The 18,528-nt window shown below is 49.4% G+C and overlaps 1 protein-coding gene across 3 annotated transcripts in view; it reads left to right on the top strand.

Moving 5' to 3' along the window:
* Positions 1 to 18,528, top strand: part of TM9SF4 (transmembrane 9 superfamily member 4) — a 56,689-nt gene that overhangs the window by 35,110 nt on the left and 3,051 nt on the right. For all 3 annotated transcript variants that reach the window (XM_047771357.1, XM_047771358.1, XM_047771359.1), the window contains 11 exons: positions 1,072 to 1,190; positions 1,293 to 1,404; positions 2,671 to 2,741; positions 7,487 to 7,619; positions 8,602 to 8,683; positions 8,778 to 8,853; positions 11,626 to 11,709; positions 13,444 to 13,619; positions 14,265 to 14,328; positions 15,524 to 15,643; positions 16,479 to 16,568. In XM_047771357.1, the coding sequence (XP_047627313.1) occupies positions 1,072 to 1,190; positions 1,293 to 1,404; positions 2,671 to 2,741; positions 7,487 to 7,619; positions 8,602 to 8,683; positions 8,778 to 8,853; positions 11,626 to 11,709; positions 13,444 to 13,619; positions 14,265 to 14,328; positions 15,524 to 15,643; positions 16,479 to 16,568 (1,127 nt within the window). The remainder of the gene's footprint in view (positions 1 to 1,071; positions 1,191 to 1,292; positions 1,405 to 2,670; positions 2,742 to 7,486; positions 7,620 to 8,601; positions 8,684 to 8,777; positions 8,854 to 11,625; positions 11,710 to 13,443; positions 13,620 to 14,264; positions 14,329 to 15,523; positions 15,644 to 16,478; positions 16,569 to 18,528) is intronic.

Raw genomic sequence — 18,528 nt, 5'->3', positions numbered from 1 at the left:
CTGATAGGCCCCTGTGTGGCATGTGGGCCCCACCAAGGTAGGGTCACCGCATTCCCAGTAGAGAAGGCGGGGGGCGAGGGGGAGGATGACATCTTTGGGTCCCAGTCTCACACAGCACCTTACAGTTTACCACCTCTGGCCCGCCCAGAAGGTAGGTCCCTATTAGGATGGGAACCAGAGGCTCAGAGAGGTTGGTAGCTTGGCCAAAACCAAATAGCAGTTTGGGGCTTTGCTAGGCCTCTTGTTAAGAACTAGCCAGCTCAAGAACAAGGGGCAGGGTACAGACAGAGCTGTTGGATGACAAGTTTTGATGTTTCTGCTCCTGTGTGTGTGCGATTGGCATAACTAAAGTTGGCCCAGGGTCAATAGTTGTGTCATACAGGAACTTGAGTGCCAAGGCCTGCCGGGACCTGGTCCAGCTGGGTTTCTGGGGGTTTTTTAAGCTGTGGAACCTAGTTATCAAACAAAATCATGTGCAGAAGTCTCATATAAAACAGACCTGCATTTTGGAAGCACCGTCCTGCCTCTCCCCCTGTGAGTGTCGTGGGCACAGCTTGACAGCAGCTGCTCTCCCACTTGCTCTTGGAGGTTAGAGACCCTGTCTCCTTTTCTCACCATTTTCTCTCCAGCACTGTACTTGGCCCGTAGTAGATGTTTATTTATTGTATGTCGATTGGTTGAATGAATGGACAGATAGCAGGATGAATGAATGAGTAAATGAAGGAAGAAACCGTCCGAGTAATTGAATTGCTGAAGTGCTGGGATTCTGGAGACTGAGTAAAGATTTGATAGAGCCAGTCAGTGTTGTTTTGCATGTTGAATGGGACTGACTGAATGAGGAAATGGATGTTTGAATTGAGTGAAGGAAGATTGTTTGACTCAATGAGGGACTCAGACCCCTCCCTGCACATCTCTGTGCAGTCCCCGCAGCCCTGTGGAAAGTCAGGGCTCGGGGGAGCACACTTAGAGCCTCCACTCCGCAGCACGCTGCCTCCAAGGGCACCCCCAGAACTGTCCTTGGGTAGCAGCACCAGCCCTCCCAGGAACAGACTGAGTCTCTGTCTCTCACAGACCTCAAAGCAGACGAGAAGGGGTCATGCACCCTGCCCGAGGGTACCAATTCCTCGCCCCAAGAAATTGACCCTACCAAGGAGAATCAGCTGTACTTCACCTACTCTGTGCACTGGGAGGTGAGAAGGGGCTGGAGCTCACAGCAGGGAGGAGGGCTCTGGACTGGGCAGGAGTTGTTAAGCAGGAGGCCTGACTCTCAAGTGCTTCCTCCCCACTGCCAGGAGAGTGACATCAAATGGGCCTCTCGCTGGGACACTTACCTGACCATGAGCGATGTGCAGATCCACTGGTTTTCTATCATCAACTCCGTTGTGGTGGTCTTCTTCCTGTCAGGTGAGAGAGCTGTGGGTTGGAGGGTGGCGAGGACAAGGGGGTGAGGTATGAGGGGGCTGAGGTATCACATTGCTTCTAGGGTGTTTTTGGAGCCAAACGTGGGTCAAAAGCAGACCTCAGGGTTCTGGCTAGGGGACCGGTAGACAGATGAAACAAGATTCAGCCTCCAGAACCAGTACGTCTTCACCCACGCCTTCGTTGATTTTTTGAACAAGACTTCGTCATCACTCATCCTGTTCAAGCACTGTCCGGAGCAAGCCCAGCCCAGTCTCTGCCCTCACAGTCTGTAATCTGGTGATGAGACAGAAAAGCATAGAAGTCGTGGAGGTCAGACAGTGCGAAGTGCTGTGAAGTAGGTGCACAGCTATTGAGGAAAGACCGTCTGAATGAGGGGCCACCATTCAGAGACCCAGAGAGAGACTGTTCCTGCAAGGGTCACAGGCCTGAAGTGGGACAGGCCACAATGTGAGAAACCACATGGCAAGAGTGCTGTGGGCAGGGAGGAGGGTGGTGAACAGAGGTAGAATGAAATTGATTGTCTCAGTATCATATGAGAAGTAAAGATAGTGCTCTCTCTGTTCAGCACTCACCCGGGGGCCAGCTGCTGTGCTTTCCAAGCAGCCCATCAGTGAAGCCCTGAAAGCATTTTAGCGAAGCCAGAAAGTGCTGAGTTAGTTCAGGGCCCTGCAGCCCATTGTCTTAACCACTACACTCTGCTGCCCAGAGAAGTGAACAGGGTGCTGTACAGATGGGGTTTGTACTTCTGAACTGTTTGGGGTGTTGAGAGGTGAAGGTCTTGAGGTGTGAGTAGGAGTCAGGGCAGAGAGGAGCATTCGGGTAAAGGAAATAGCCTGGGTTACAGGCATGGATGTGAGAGGGAGGTGGGGTTGTGAACTGATAACTAAAAGCAGCGCGGAACCAGAGGCGAGTTCGAGCTGAGCCTGCGAGTTCAAGGTGAGCCTGCGAGGAGGTGAGGCTGGAGAACTAGAAGGACCAAGGCCTGGAGGAGCTGAGCCACTGTTTTCCCTGGAGTAGAAAGCAATGTCTTGTGACTGTCCCCACCCATTCCAGCAACTCATTCCTTCCCCCTGCTTGGGAGTGACCCTCAGTTTGCCCCTCTGGGTAGCTGGGGTGGAGCTGGGCCCAGGAGGGGACCTGAGGCGTCTGCATAGCCACTTCCTGCTAGAGGAACCACACATGCCGGGGGGGCAAGCAGCACAGAAGACTCAGCTGACGAATCTTCTTCCCCACCCTTGTTTGTTTCAGGCATCCTGAGCATGATTATCATTCGGACCCTCCGGAAGGACATCGCCAACTATAACAAGGAGGATGACATTGTACGAGGTCTTGGCTGGGAGGGATGGGCTTGGAGAGGGAGGGTAGTCTAGGCATAGGGCTCTGGGCCTGCCAGACCAGGATAGGGTGTGTGTATGTGCCTGTCTGTGTGTCTCTGTGAGTGTGTGTTAGTTATCATTTATAGAATAAATCTTAAAAATATTAAAAGGAAAACAAAATGTTTAGTGACCCAAAGCAATGGAGATAGCTTTCTTTTCTTCTTTTTTTTTTGTCTTTTTGCCTTTTTGCCTTTTCTTGAGCCGCTCCCACGGCATATGGAGATTCCCAGGCTAGGGGTTGAATCTGAGCTGTAGCCGCTGGCCTACACCAGAGCCACAGCAACGTGGGATCCGAGCCGCATCTGCGACCTACACCACAGCTCATGGCAATGCCGGGTCCTTAACCCACTGAGTGAGGCCAGGGACCGAACCTGCAACCTCATGGTTCCTAGTCAGATTCGTTAACCACTGAGCCGCAACAGGAACTCCGGAGATAGCTTTCTAATTCCTAAGCATAAAAACAATGGAAATCGCAGAAAGAAAACTGGATTAATTTGACATTAATCCTACATGTCAGAACACATAAAACAGAAAAGGGAAATGGCAAATGCAACAAACTTTTAAAAAGATGATAGTTAAAAGGACTTGTACAAAATGTCTTTTTTGAAAAACACTAAAATCTCTAATAATAATGAACAAAAAATTTACAGACAAGAATTTAGAATGGATAAACAATAAAGTCCTATCCAATTTCCTGGGATAGACCGTAATGGAAAATAAGGTAACAAAAAGAACATGTATGTGTGTATACACGTATGTGTATGACTCAGTCACTTTGTTGTATAGGAGAAATTGGCACAGCACTGTAAATCAACTATACCTTAAATTAAAAAAATTTAATGTATAGGGAGTTGTGGCATTGTGGTGCAGCAGAAACGAATCCAACTAGTATCCATGAGGATACAGGTTCGATCTCTGACCTTGCTCAGTGGGTCGGGGATCTGGCATTGCCGTGAGCTGCAGTGTAGATCACAGATGCAGCTCAGAACCCTATGAAAGTGACTTCATAGGAGTTCCCATTGTAACTTAGCAGAAAGGAACCTGACTAGTAACCATGAGGTTTTGGGTTCAATCCCCAGCCTTGCTCAGTGGGTTAAGGATCCAGCGTTGCCCAGAGCTACAGTATAGGTTGAAGACGCAGTTTGGATCCCGAGTTGTTGTGGCTGTGGCTTAGGCTGGCAGCTCTAGCTCCGATTTGACCCCTAGCCTGGGAACTTCCATACACTGGGGGTGCAGCCCTAAAAAAAGCAAAAAAAAAAAAAATTAGTGTATACACAAGGATCCATGTATGGCTAGTAAACGTGTGAAAAACTGTTTTAACTGCAAGGATAAGCCCTCAAAATGCAGTTTCAAACAATCATGAGAAGACAGTTTGGAACCTTCAAATTAGCACATATATGTGTATATATACGGCAAGGTTAATGTGAGATAAGCACCTTTCCATGCCACCCACGCAAGTATAAATAGTAGTTTTGTGCAAAGTAGTTAACTGCCAGTACATATCGTAAACTATCAAATAGTCAACTTGTTTTCACCTGCTCATTCTAGAATTTCCCTAAGAAAACCATCAAAACCCAAAAAAGTTTGCTCTAGAAATATTTATTGCAGCCTTTTTAAGATTTTAAAACCTGATATTCCATAATAATAGATTGGTTATATCATGGCATTGCTGTACATTGAAAAATTGTACAGACATTAAAATGGTAATTGTGAAGAGTGTTTATGGACCTGATGAAATGCTCATGATCATACATCAACTGAAAATAAAGGACACAGTAAAAACAGTATGATCCCAATTTTATTGTTAAAAATTATATATACATATACACATGTACATACATAAAGGACTAAAGGAAATATATCAAAACAAGATTATTAAGTGTCTTAATCATTTTCTATATATTTCTGGTTTATTTTTTAATCTTTGAATGTTTTATATCTTTCCTTTGGTCTTGGGTTTTTAAAAATTCATCTGTGATACACATTTACTACTTTTTGTATATGGAATATTATACCATATATCAAAATTTTTTTTTTACTTTTTAATTACATAAGTAAGAGTACATGTAGCCATACCTTGGCAATATTCCAGGTTCAGTTCCAGACCATCACAGTAAAGTGATTACTGCAATAAAGCCAGTCAGATGACTTTTTGGTTTCCCATTCCATGTAAAAGTTATGTTTATACTATACTGCAGTCTATTGAGTGTGCAATAACATTATGTCTAAAAAGCCATACCTTAATTTTTGAGATACTAGTGCTAAAAAATGCAAGTCATTATCTTTTTTGCTGGTGGAGGGTCTTGCTTCGACGTTGATGGCTGCTGACTGATCAGGGTGGTGGTTGCTGAAGTGTCCATAGCAATTTCTTAAGATAACGTAAAATTTGCCAAATCCATTGACTTTTCTTTTCACAAACAACTTCTCTATAGCATACAATGCTGTTTGATAGTTTTACCCACGGTAGAACTTCTTTCAAAATGGGAGTCAGTCCTCTCAAACCCTGTCACAGCTTTATCAACTAAGTTTATGTAATATTCTAATTCCTTTGTTGTTGCCTCAACAGTCTTCATGGCACCTTCACCAAGAGTAGACACTGCCTCAAAAAAACACTTTCTTTGCTCATCCCTAACAACTCCTTCTCTGTTAAAGTTTTATTTGTGATTACAGCGATTCAGGCTTATCTTCAGGCTCCATTTCTAAGTCTAGTTCTCTTGCTATTTCCACTGCAACTGAATTACTTCTTCCACTGAAGTCGTCTTAAACCCCACAATTTGATCCATGAGGATTGGAATCAACTTCTTCAAAACTCTTGTTAATGTTGATATTTTGTCTTCTGTGAATCACAAATGTTCTTAATGGCATCTGGTAGCGCATCCTTTCCAGAAGGTTTTCAATTTACTTTGCCCAGATCCATTGACAGAATCACAGTCTCTATGGCAGCTATAACCTTATAAAATGTATTTCTTAAATAATAAGAGTGCAGAGTCAGAATAACTCCTTGAGCCATGGGCTGCAGAATGGATGTTTTGTTAGCATGAAAACAATATTCATCTCCTTGTCCATCTCCATCAGAGCTCTTGGGTGAACAGGGGCATGTCAATAAGCAGTAATTTCTTTTTTTTTTTTTGCTTTTTAGGGCTACACCCGTGGCATATGGAGATTCCCAGGCTAGGGGTCTAATCGGAGCTGTAGCGACCGGCCTACGCCAGAGCCACAGCAACACCAGATCCAAGCGCGTCTTCGACCTACACCACAACTCATGGCAACACCAGATCCTTAACCCAATGAGCGAGGTCAGGAATTGAACCCACAACCTCATGGTTCCTAGTCGGATTCGTTTCCCTTGCGCCACGACAGGAACTCCCTGGAATAGCACTTTTAATCCCCTTCAAGAACTTTTCCTTTGCATTCACAACTTGGCTAACTGGAGTAAGAGGCCTGGCTTTCGGCCTGTCTCATCTTTTGACTTGCCTTCCTCACTAAGCTTAATCTTTTCTAGATTCTGATTTAAAGTGCAAGCAATGCAACTCTTCTTTCACTTGCACAATTAGAAGCCATTGGAGGGTTACGAATGGGCCTATTTACAATATTGTTATATCTGAGGGAATAGGGAGGCTGGAGGAGAGGGAGAGAGGTGAGGGAACCGTTGGTGGAGCAGTCAGAACATGGGTTTATTATATAAGTTTGCTATCTTTTTTGGGCACAGTTCACAGCACCCCAAAATAATTGCAATAGTAATTGCATCAAAGATCACTGATAATGGATCACCATAACAAATATAATAATGAAAAAAATTGAAATATTGCAAGAATTACCAAAATGTGACACAGAGGCACAAAGTAAAGAAATGCTGTTGGAAAAACGGTGCCAGGAGACGTGCTTGATGCAGGGTTTCCACAAACCTTCAGTTTGTGAAAAATTCAGTATCCGCGAAGTGCTATCAAGTGAAGCACAATAAAATGAGGTGTGCCTGTATTACTTTCATAATTAGTAAAAAATAATAAATTGCTTCCAGCCTCACCACTCAGAAACTATCACAGTTAACATTTTGGTGTGTTGGTTTACATTTTTCCATGCATTAGGTTTGTAGGCAATGCATTTTTCCACGCATTTTTCCTAATGTATTTTTCCATGCATTAGGTTTGTAGGATTTGTGGGGGGTTACAGATCTTTTATGTAGCTTTTTTATGTATCTTTATTTTATTTTACTTTATTTTATTTTATTTATTGTCTTTTTGCCTTTTCTAAGGCCGCTCCCATGGCTTATGGAGGTTCCCAGGCTAGGGGTCCAATCAGAGCTGTAGCTGCCGGCCTACACCACAGCAACGCCAGATCCTTAACCCACTGAGCAAGGCCAGGGATCGAACCTGCAACCTCATGGTTCCTAGTCAGATTCGTTAACCACTGAGCCACAGCGGGAACTCCTTTATGTATCTTTTATGAATCAGATATTTTATGTAGCTGTAAGCCCATGTTTGTGCCCTACTTTTCCTGTGTAACAGTTCCCTGGAGAACACTTTCTCGTGTCACATACATTGCTGTCAGAGTGGAGCTGGTTGACACCTACCTGAGGAACCTTCAGCCCCCATCAGGGGACATGGATCCTTGGGGGAGGAGGTGGCCCCTGTGGGAGCTACCTCTTCCAGAGCCCAAGAGGAGCCTCATTCTCTGGCTCTTTGCTGCAGGAAGACACCATGGAAGAGTCTGGGTGGAAGCTGGTACATGGCGACGTCTTCAGGCCCCCCCAGTATCCCATGATCCTCAGCTCCCTGCTGGGCTCAGGCATTCAGCTCTTCTGTATGATCCTCATCGTCATCTGTGAGTGGGCCTGGCGGGGCTGGGTGCGGGGCCTCACCGTCACCAACGCGGCCCGGGCCTGAGCCTGGCCGAAGGGCAGCCTTCCCTTCCCAGGGCAGGGGTGTGTCAGCGTCTCTGGGCCAGAGCCGTCCACCCCGCAGGAGGGCTAGTCCTCAGGCCCCGGTGATGTACTCCTCCTCAGCTCTTTTCAGCACCGTCGATAAATCCCCCTGCGTCCACACCGCCAGAGAAGCTGCTCAGCAGCGCTGTGAGGTTGGCCTCCTTTTCCAGTCGGGCATTAAATGACTTGCCCATTTCAGCACCATGATTAGGACTGGAATCAGATCTTTTTCTCTCAGAAAACCACCCCCCAAATGAATATAGTAGTTACAGGCGGTTCTGAAGTCAGTCTGCCCAAATTTTTTTTAACCATTTTAACTTTTTTATAACATTGTATTAGTTTAAGGTGTGCACTATAATGATTTGATATTATACCTTCTACTTCGATACCACCCTGAACACCCAACCTCCTCTGATATATGTATATATTGTGAAATTTTTAGCAGAGTAAGTTAATATCCGTCCTCACATAGTTACAGTTTTTTCCCTGTGATGGGAACTTTCAAAAATCTAATCTCTAAGCAACTAATCTGCCTAAATTTGTATCTCAGCCTCATGCCTCTAGCCTTTGTGCCCTTGGACAAGTCACTTAACCTCTGTGAGCCTCAGATTCCTCTTTGGAGGAATGGGAAGACTCACCTGCACCTCTCAGAGTTGATAAGGCAGATTTTCTAGGCTGGCCGTGGCAGTGAAGATGCAGCCAGCCACAGCCCAGCAACAGCTGCAGCCCGCTGCACCCCAGCTAAGACCCAGCCATCTCCCGTAGAGAGGAAGGCCAGGGGAGAAGGGAGCCTCGTCCAGCCTCGCCTGGCCCCGGGCCCTATCAGCCAGCCCCGGATGGCCCTGGAGACCTGACTTTCTCTCTCTTCCCCTCCCTTCTCAGTTGTGGCCATGCTTGGGATGCTGTCACCCTCTAGCCGGGGAGCTCTCATGACCACAGCCTGCTTCCTCTTCATGTTCATGGGGTAGGTGTGTCTGAGCGGGCCCCGGGGCTGGCACAAATCACCTGCGCCTCACTAACAGGTCTCCTTGGTGTGGATCCCTGCCGTTTCCCCACAGGGTGTTTGGTGGATTTTCCGCCGGCCGTCTGTACCGCACTCTAAAAGGCCATCGGTGGAAGAAAGGAGCCTTCTGTGTAAGTGTCCTATACCTCCTCCCGGTGTTGGGGGGAACCGAGAAGCTTCCTTCTGGGCTCCTCAGGAGCAGTGTGGGCAGGCGCTGGTGGGGCTTTGGGTCAGAGGCTGAGTAGCTGCCTGGTGGGGGGCAGGAGCACACGCAAGGACTGGAAGCGCTGGGCTCTTACCCACAGGCACTGACCCCTCAGGGCCTTAGTTGCCACATCTGTGCAAAGAAGGAATTGAACTTAGGTGGGTTTAGCCTACATTGTCCCGTGGCTCAAGTACAAGAAGAAATAGGGGATTCAAAATAGTAGGATTTAGGCACCAAGCCCAGGTGTCAAAGTTTAAAGTCAAAACCTAACAGCAGGGCTGCCGGGAGAACACCCTGCCCAGTGGTATAAAGAGAGAGTTACCTGCCAGCACCGGGACAGGCCAGGCCCCATGTCCCTGTCAGCCTGTTTTCCAGACTTTGGTCCGTCCATTCCTCTTCAGTAAGGTCAGCTCCTGGGGTTCTCTGTCCTCCTGGTGATGAGGAGAGTTCTTGGCAGCAGAAAGGACCATAGGAGCCGGAGGCCACCTGGAAGTTGACCCTGTCTTCCGGGAGCCCCGAGCCCCTTCTCCCAGAGCAAGTGAGCCCTTAGAGGACCAGGGTAACCCCTGGTACCAAATCAGAGAAGCCCCTAGACCTGGCCTTCTGAAACCATCCTCCTGGCTACTGAAGGCCCAGGGGAGCTCAGCATATCCCCGCTCTGGCTGATATCCTGGCACTTAGTAAGTCTTAGCATCAGGGACACCCTCCTTCCCTCCCCCGTTCTGACTTCAACGCCCTCAGTATAGAAGAGCTATGACGGTGATTGTTCTGGAAGGATCAAAAAAGTTTACTGAATTCTTGAATTCATCAGGCGCTTTTCCCAGGCCACTATGTGCTTAGAGAGGGGGATCTACAGAGCTGTAAACCCAGCTCCCCCCTCCCATCTGGAGGTCTCCCACTAGAAGCCTTCTAGGGTCTCCCTCTGCAGTCCCAAGGCAAACCTCTTCTCTCTGCCCCAGACCTCTCTCTGCATCCAGTGGCACCATCACCCACCCAGGCCTGCAAGGCAGACACCTGGGTGGCTTCCTTCCACCTCCTCCCAAGTGCTCCACCTCCCCTCACACCTCAAGTGGCATGAATTCCCTCCCATCTCCATCGCCAAGACTCTAGCCTGGATTTAGGCGTATTTGCCTCTTGCCTATCCAAGGACCCCAGGTTTCCAGCAGGGTTTCGACCCTCCATGGTGTGCCCTGCCTCCCTCCGCAGGCAGGCACCTGCTGTAGCCACGGCTGTGCAGGCGTATGAGTGCTCTGCTCCCCTCCGGCCTCTTTAAGTCTTAGCTCCTGGGACACCCTCCCTCCCTCCCCCATTCTGACTTCAGTGTCCTCCTTGGCAGAGGAGCCTGGGCAGAGCCTCATACCTACAAGGAATGCCAGTGTCTGTGGTTCTTCATTTCTGGATCTGAAGTTTTTTCACGTTCTTCCTGGTATCTAGCACAGTGCCCAGTCCATAAATTTTAGCCAAGAAGGAAGACAGATGAGGAATTCCCTGCTACACAGCAGAGTAAAACAGGAAGATAGGAAGAGGGGAAGTGACATTTGAGCTGGGCCTTGGAGGAAGAGGGTTTCAGTTGGATGGAAGCAGCCATCAGGGAGGCCTGAGCTTCTGGAATCTCCTAGATCCCACTCCTGGCTCTGTTGTTACCTTGGTTGGAACCTTGACCAGCCCTCTGAGCCTTGGTTTCCCCATCTCTCCAGTGGGGGCTGGTTGTACCCACCTCTCAGGTTGTCGTGTGGATGGAAGGCTGCTGGCTCAGCCTTGGCACCTAGGAGGCGGATACCTGAGATGTCAGTGACTTTACCTACATAAGGCCTGGGTTCAGGGACATGGTGGAGCAGTGGCTAGTTACTTGGTGTGGGCGGCTTGGGGCCAAAGGTAAAGCTGGCCGCAAGGCCAAGCGCCAGATTGCAGGGAGACTCAGGCATCGTGATCAGTGACCGTCCTGGATGCTCAGACAGCCGCATTGGTGGAGGAGGCTTAACTGCAGGTCTAGGGCTTTGGCTCCCCATGCCCGCGCCCCAGCCCCAGAGATCTTGACTGGGTGGAATACACTGCAGGGGTTAGGAGCGGGGCTCTGCAATCAGACTGCCTGGGTTGGAACCTCTGAACCCCTTAACTGACTGTGTGAAGTTGGGGTAGGGGTATTTAACATTACTGGGTCTCAGTGTCTTGTTTAAAAGGGATAATGACAGTTCTTCCCATCTGGGGTGCAGCAGGATTAGGTGAGATGATGTGTGTGGAGGCCAGCGCCCACCACCCCTAAATCCCAGTTAAAGCCTACCCTCCACGCTAGACAATTTGGATGGGGGCCCCGGCATTCATGCTTTGTAAAGTTTTACTTGGTCATCTTCACCAAATGCTTATTGAGCCCAACTGTTCTAGGTGCTGGGAGCACAGTCATAAGCAGAACATGGTCCTCCCAAGAGCTTATAGCTGTGGGGTAGGTGACACTGACCAGGTGACATCAGCTGTGATTACAAACTCGGGTGAGGACAAGGAGGGGGTGGCTCAGGGAGCTAAAAGGACAGAGAGCAGGAGGCTTGCCTAGTCAGGTCAGGGAATGCTTTGTGGAAGGGATTTTCCTTGTGCTGAGTCCTGCAAGACAAGGAGGGCTTGAGAACCTCCAGTCTGGGAGCCGCGACGGGGCAGGTGGGTGCTACACAGATGCAGCTCCCCAGCCTGGTCTCTCTCCTCCTAGACGGCGACACTGTACCCTGGCGTGGTTTTCGGCATCTGCTTCGTGTTGAATTGCTTCATCTGGGGAAAGCATTCGTCAGGAGCGGTAAGTGCCCTCCCCGACAAGGGAGGGCCAGCTGAGCTCAGGCCCACTCCCACAGGTCACTTCCTGCCATTTCCTTCCCTTTTCTGAGTCCCCAGAGGTCTGTTCCCAGCCCTGGGGGTGAGGACTGGCCGGGGTTTCCCCAGCCCTGTGTGTCCTTCTGCCCTGACCTTCCTGTGGGCCCTTTCAAACAGCTGACCAAAGTTCACTTCTCTAAAGGGAGCTTTCCACGGTCCAGGGGCCAAGTGGGGAATCTCCCTTTGTCTCACCCAAGGGAAAGCTGCCTAGTATGACTTTATTAGTCAGTATCCCCAAGCAGGGCTCTCCTCCCCGCGTGCCCCGAGCTCAGCCACAGCCCCCGTGGGAGGTCTGTCCTCAGAGCGGGGAGCCTGCCAGCTCCAGTCATCACACAGAATTGTAGACACAATTGGGGATGGGAGACGGGGTCAGATTAGCAAGGTGGCGGTCAGGGTGGGACAGGCATTGTCCATCGCAGCCTCAGCAGATAGAGCCACCTCCCCTCCACCTACCAGTACCTAGTGAAGATCCTTGGGTGAAGCTTCCAGTCCAGGCTGCCCAAGGACTGGGTTCTTCCCAGCAATCCAGGGAGCTGCCCTCGGAAAAGGCAGGGACATATTCTTCCTCCCACTTCCTCTTTTTTATGCTTGTCTCCCTTCTCTCTCTCCCAACATTTTTCTCCAAATTACCAACTGCTCATTATAAACAGTTATTGTAGATATTTTGGAAAGGAAGGTACAGAAGAGTTAATGTTGGGAGTTTCCATTGTGACTAGTGGAAACGAACCCATCTAGTATCCATGAGGACGAGGGTTTGATCCCTGGCCTCGCTCAGTAGGTTAAGGATCCAGCGTTGCTGTGAGCTGTGATGTAGCTCGCAGACATAGCTCGGATCCTGCGTCGCAGTGGCTGTGGTGTAGGCCAGGGGCTGCAACTCTCATTTGACCCCTAGCCTGGGACCCTCCATGTGCTGTGGGTGCGGCCCTAAAAAAAGACCAAAAAAAAAAGGGAAAAGTTATTGTAGATCTTTTGCATGTTTTTACAGACTTTTTACCTAGCTTTAGATATATAATTTTTAAATTATAAAAGCAAACATTTATGTAGTGCTTACTTTGGAATAAGTACTGTTCTAAGCACTCTGCAAATGTTAATTCATTCCATTTGCACAAGTCTTATAAAAAGGTAAAACTGGGATTAAAGAACAAAATGAAAAGTCAATTCTAATCCCCCTACCCCGTCTGAGAAAGTGCAACTTTTTGTGCCTTTAGGCACATTTACATGTAAGTATTGGGGTGTTTTTATTAAAGTGGAGTCTTGTACACAGTTTTATATCTTTTTTCACTTAGTGTAGATCGTGGTGTTTTCACTGAACAAAACTGGGAGCACACTATTTGTGCAGTTCTCTTTTTTCCCTTCATTCTGGCCCTTTGTTCCCCCTTTGTGCTCTCGGTCCTTCTTTCCTTGTTCTTTCCCCACATCCTCCCTGGTGATAAGCTCCTCCAGGATGCCCTGCTCAGCTGGTCCTCCATCTGCCCTCTGCTTTTCCGAGGGGACAGCCCCAGGTCCCTCTGGCCAGTAGCCTGTGGGGAGCGTGTCTGCAGGACTTTCCCCACCAGTCTGGTCCTGCTGTGTCCCTCCTGCCCTGGGGCCCAGGAGGTCCCCCTCCCCCTCCCCACTTGGGCTTCAGGGCTGGAGGAGCCTCATGGTGCTGTGCCCACAGGTGCCCTTCCCCACCATGGTGGCCCTGCTGTGCATGTGGTTCGGGATCTCCCTGCCCCTCGTCTACCTGGGCTACTACTTCGGCTTCCGGAAGCAGCCATATGACAACCCCGTGCGTACCAACCAGATTCCCCGGCAGATCCCCGAGCAGCGGTGGTACATGAACCGATTTGTGGGGTGAGTCTCCAGCAGGGGCCAGGCAGGGGGCTTCTGGAGTAGGCAAGGCCAACACTCCCCTGAGCCATCTCCTCAGAAAGACGTGGATGAGGGTACCTTCCCCCCACGGGTGCTGGGACAGGTGCTCCTGCAGCCCCGTTGGGCTCTAGTCAACTTCGGGAAAGCTTAGCTTCACTCCAAGACAAAGAGGACCAAGTTGTAGCCAGACTTGGTGTTGGCCAGGGAAGGGGTCAGGGTGGGAAGGTGCAGTGAGACAGGTTAAGACTACCTTGGACCTTGCAGTTTCCGTCATGGCTCAATGGTAATGAACTCGACTAATACCTGCGAGGATGCAGGGTCGATTCCTGACCCTGCTTGGTGGGTTAAGTATCCAGCGTTGCCGTGAGCTGTGGTGTAAGTCACAGGTGTGGCTGGGATCTGGCAAGACCACCTTGGACCTTGAGCAAGTCACCCCACCTCTCTGTACCTCAGTTTCCCCACCTGTAAAATGGGGGAAATGATATCTACCTCTGAGGCAATAGTGGTACAAATGCATGCTGCAAGAATTAGAACCACAGTGCTCTCATTTGTGCTGGCTCAAGCAGGAGCCCGAAGCATCCCGTGGCCCAGGTCTCCCAGCAGTGTTAACCCTCCCGTTCTCTGCAGCATTCTCATGGCAGGGATCCTGCCCTTCGGCGCCATGTTCATCGAGCTTTTCTTCATCTTCAGTGTAAGTATTTGCTACCTGCTCCCCAGCCCTCACCGTCCCCTACACTGCCTGGTCCCTAATCCCCCGCTTAGGTGCTCTGCCTCTTCTGCCTATGAAATCTCAGACAGGCCTTTTAACCTCTCAGAGCCCTCATTCTTCGCCCTAAATTAGGGTAGCAATCCTGCCTCTCAGGACAGCTTGGAAGGTTAAGTGGGATGTGCTGTGTGTACAGGTTCTGGTGTGGGAAGGGCTCAGTGAGTAGAAGCTGCCCTCGCTGCTCTAGCAATATTGTAATCGGTCACCACCATTATTAATATATCATTTTTGCATCTGCCTTGATTTCTGGGTCCCTTCACATCTTTATCCATTTTGCCAAACTTCTAGCATAGTGCAGGGAATGATGCCCAATTCTCAGGATCATTGTGAGGCTGGAACGTGATAGAATGTCTATAAAAGGCACAGCGCTGGGCATTCAGGAAAAATGCTTGTTACTTTGTAGCTGCTGCTGTAATGATTACCCCTCTCCTAGAGGTGCCAAGATGAAAGTTGGCAGAAGGGTTCTTCGGAGCCATCTAAAGCTACCCAGCAGAGAGAGGGCCTTCCACTAAGTCAGTGCTGGACAAGCATTTGCTCCTTTGGAGTGGTCCAGCCCCTCCCTGCTGCCCCCCTCTCACCCACCTAGCCCTGTCTAGGTAAAGGATCAGAGGACAGGTTGGCTGCTTGCCCAGGGAGGCCACTTCTATTCTGGGCCAATCCCTGGCCTCTCTGAGCCTTGACTTCCTTCACTGTAAAATGCCACTCTTTCATAGGCTGACATGTGGAGATGCACATAAAGCATGTAGCTCTGTGCCTGGCACATGGTGAGCTGTCCCAGCTAGAGCTGGCTGCTATGTCATTTCGATTGGGATGGGATTCATTATTTTCCGCAGGCGCTGGGGTTCAGGCTGGGGCCTGCCTGTCTCAGGATCAGACATGCCCCAGGGCCAACCTAGCAACAGCGTGGCTCATCCTCTGCTCCAGGGAGAGGTCCATCAGAGCCACAAGCCAGGCCCACAGAACCCAGTGGGGTCATGGTGGTGTCTCCTGCCCTGGTGACAGATGGCATGCCAGTCCTGACTGAGGGATGGCATCCCAAGCACAGGCAGGGAGAGCCGGGGGGGGGGGGGCAGCTGGGTGGAGGCAGGCTAGCTGAAGGCCAGCTGTGGCATATCTGCAGGCCATCTGGGAGAATCAATTCTATTACCTCTTCGGCTTCCTGTTCCTCGTCTTCATCATCCTGGTGGTGTCCTGTTCGCAAATCAGCATCGTCATGGTGTACTTCCAGCTGTGTGCAGAGGTGAGGGGAACGGGGCCAGCGGTTGGGGGTTGGGGAGCTGGGTCCAGCATTGAATGGGTCCCTGAGGCTGCCTGGGTTTCCCATGTGGTCCCGCCCCTCCTGGCTCGGAAGTCTTGTGCAAGTACATCACTTCCTTTCTCCGAGCCTCCATTTGTTCGGCTGTAGACAAGAGTTCGTGATCCCTACCTGTCATCATTGTCATGTGGGGAAGTCACCGCAACTTGGTGACAGTAGATTTGTCAGTACTGAGTCTGCTCCAGTAGTGGCCTTCTATAGCTTAGCAGAGTGGGTGACCTGGCCTCCAGCAGGGGACTAGCTCTTGGCAGAGCAGGCAGAACAAGGGCTCTGGGACAGAGAGCCTGAGCTGAAACCCTGGCTCCTCCATTAGGAGCCCTGGCCCTGGGGCCGTCGCTTAACCTCCCTCTGCCTTTCATTCCTGCTCCCGGGACAGGGCAGCAGCAGGACCTAACTCAGAGGGCTGCTCAAGGACCCAGTGAGCCAATTCCCATAGAGCACTCAGAACAGTACCCAGCACATGGTGAGCATTTGCTCAAGGAATGTTAGTTGTTGTTAATACTGTTCTTTTGCTTGTGGTTGATTTTTTTTAATAGAGATATAATTTATAAATAGTGAAGTTCACCCTTTTAAGTCTATAGTTTTGTAAGTTTTCAGAAGCGTATACAGTTGTGCAGTCACCATCACAGTCAAGGTATAAAACCTTCTCATCGCCCCAAACATGACAGTGCTTACCCAGCCAGGGTCTTTAGCTGTTGTGAAACTTGGGGAAGAGGTTCTGCCTGGAGACAGTGATGACCCTTCTCTGTTTCCTCCTCAGGATTACCGCTGGTGGTGGAGGAATTTCCTAGTGTCTGGGGGATCCGCGTTCTATGTCCTGGTCTATGCCATCTTTTATTTTGTAAACAAGGTACTACCCTGTATGAAGGAGCCCCCTAACCCTTTCAGGGCAGGACTGGGGAGAGAGGGGTGCTGGGAGGGAACCCCAAGTGTCTTAATCTTTTTTTACCAATAACGGGCCATTCATGCATGTTTTCTGGAAAAAGAGTATGTTTGGGTGGCAGAAGCGTTCGGGATAAATGACAATGAGAGTATTGCAGGCAAAACCTGTGAGACACAGCCACAACGGAACTCAAAGGAAGTACATCACCTTACAGGGTTTTTAAGAGGAAGTAAGAGAGACTAAGACGGTGTTCACTTCAAGAAGCAAGGGAGAAAAGGGACAGTCACGTGCGAGAACAGAATGAGTGAGAAGAGTTAATAAAGATAGAAGCAGGAAGTGCTGCAGTAGCCTTTAGCGCTCAGATGTAGGAGCTCAGCTGTATTCACAGAGCTCACTGCCCCAAAGAGTGGCCTGAGTAAGAATGCAGACAGTTCCCCCGAGCAGGTTTGGTAGGTGTGTGCATCATACATAAACCAGACAGGCCATTGAGAGGAGTCTGAGGTCTCCAAAGCCCCAGAGCAACCAGTCCTATGCTTATAAACCAGGGTATATTTCCACACTAGAGTCATAGGTCAGAAGGTAGAAGCTGTGAATTCCCTCTCCCAAAAACGTGAGGTTTGAAAAGACTATCCAGATCATTGAGTGAGGTGCTCCAGTCCTGCCTCCAGTTTGCTGACTCCGCCCTCTTCTCCAGCCATCCCAGCAAGTGATCCTACTAGCTCAGGGCTCAGCCAACTGTAGCCCATGGGCCAGTAGGCCTGTTTCTCTAAACAAAGTTTTACAGGCACAAGGCCATGCTCGTTCATTTACATGTGGTCACGGCTGCTTTTACATTATAATGACAGAGTGGAGTAGTTTTGACAGAGGCCACATGGCCTAAACTGTTTATAATCTGGCCCTTTCAGAAAAAGCTTGCTGAGCACATTCTGCTGCTCCCATTCTCTTTGGATTGGTCCTGTCATTATCAAGGTTTTTCCTTACTTCTCACTGAAATCTTTGTTTGTTTGTTTGTTTTGCCTTTTTAGGGCCACACCTGCAGCATACGGAGGATCCCAGGCTAGGGGTCAAATCAGACCTGGAGCAGCCAGCCTACGCCACAGCCACAGCAACACTGGATCTGAGCCATGTCTGCAGCCTACACCACAGCTCATGGCAATGCCGGATCCTTAAGCCACTGAGCGAGGCCAAAGATCAAACCCGAGTCCTCATGGATGCTAGTCAGGTTTGTTAACCGCTGAGCCACGACGGGAACGCCTCACTGAAATCTTCATCCCTGTAACTTCTGTCTTCAGACCATAGTCTTATTCCTGGAATCCTGCAGAACAAATCTATTTCCCTTCTCTACAGCCCATATTAATCAGAACTGTTTTGAATGGAAACTGACCAAAACCCAGTTCCGGCTGGCTTAAGCAAAAAAGAGAATGTTATGGCTGATGTAAGTTTAAGAAGTTGCTTGGTTAGATCCAGCAGCTAAGACGGCATCAAAGCTCTGTGTTTATACCTCAGCTTTGTGTGTATTTTACTGGCTTCAGTGTGCAAGCAGGATCTTTCCAAAAGTAGAAAGATGGTCAGTGGCAACCCTAGTGTGTCTCCTTAGCTTTGCAGCCCTAGAGCTAAAAGAATGTCTTTCCTCTGCCTTCATGTTATCAATCTCAGGGAAGACAGATGCTCATTGGCCCCGAATACATGCATCCCTCACTCTTCCTCACGTCCAGGAGAATGGCGTACTCTGATTGACTGTTTCAGGTTTGGTGTTAGGCCTGACAGCCCCAGTAGGGAGTGGGTACTCGAGGCACTAGGAAGAAGGAAAACAGGAGACAGTGCTGGCTTAACAAAACCCGCTACCATAGCTGTCTACCCAAAGGTCACATCTCAGCCCCCTGCCCTTCCTGCTCCTGCCCCAGTTTTCTCTGTTCTTCAGACTTCC

The sequence above is a fragment of the Phacochoerus africanus genome, chromosome 3, assembly GCF_016906955.1.
Source record: "Phacochoerus africanus isolate WHEZ1 chromosome 3, ROS_Pafr_v1, whole genome shotgun sequence".
NCBI classification, from domain to species: domain Eukaryota; kingdom Metazoa; phylum Chordata; class Mammalia; order Artiodactyla; family Suidae; genus Phacochoerus; species Phacochoerus africanus.
Note: the sequence above shows the minus strand (reverse complement) of the source record. Positions and strands in the feature narration are given on the sequence as shown.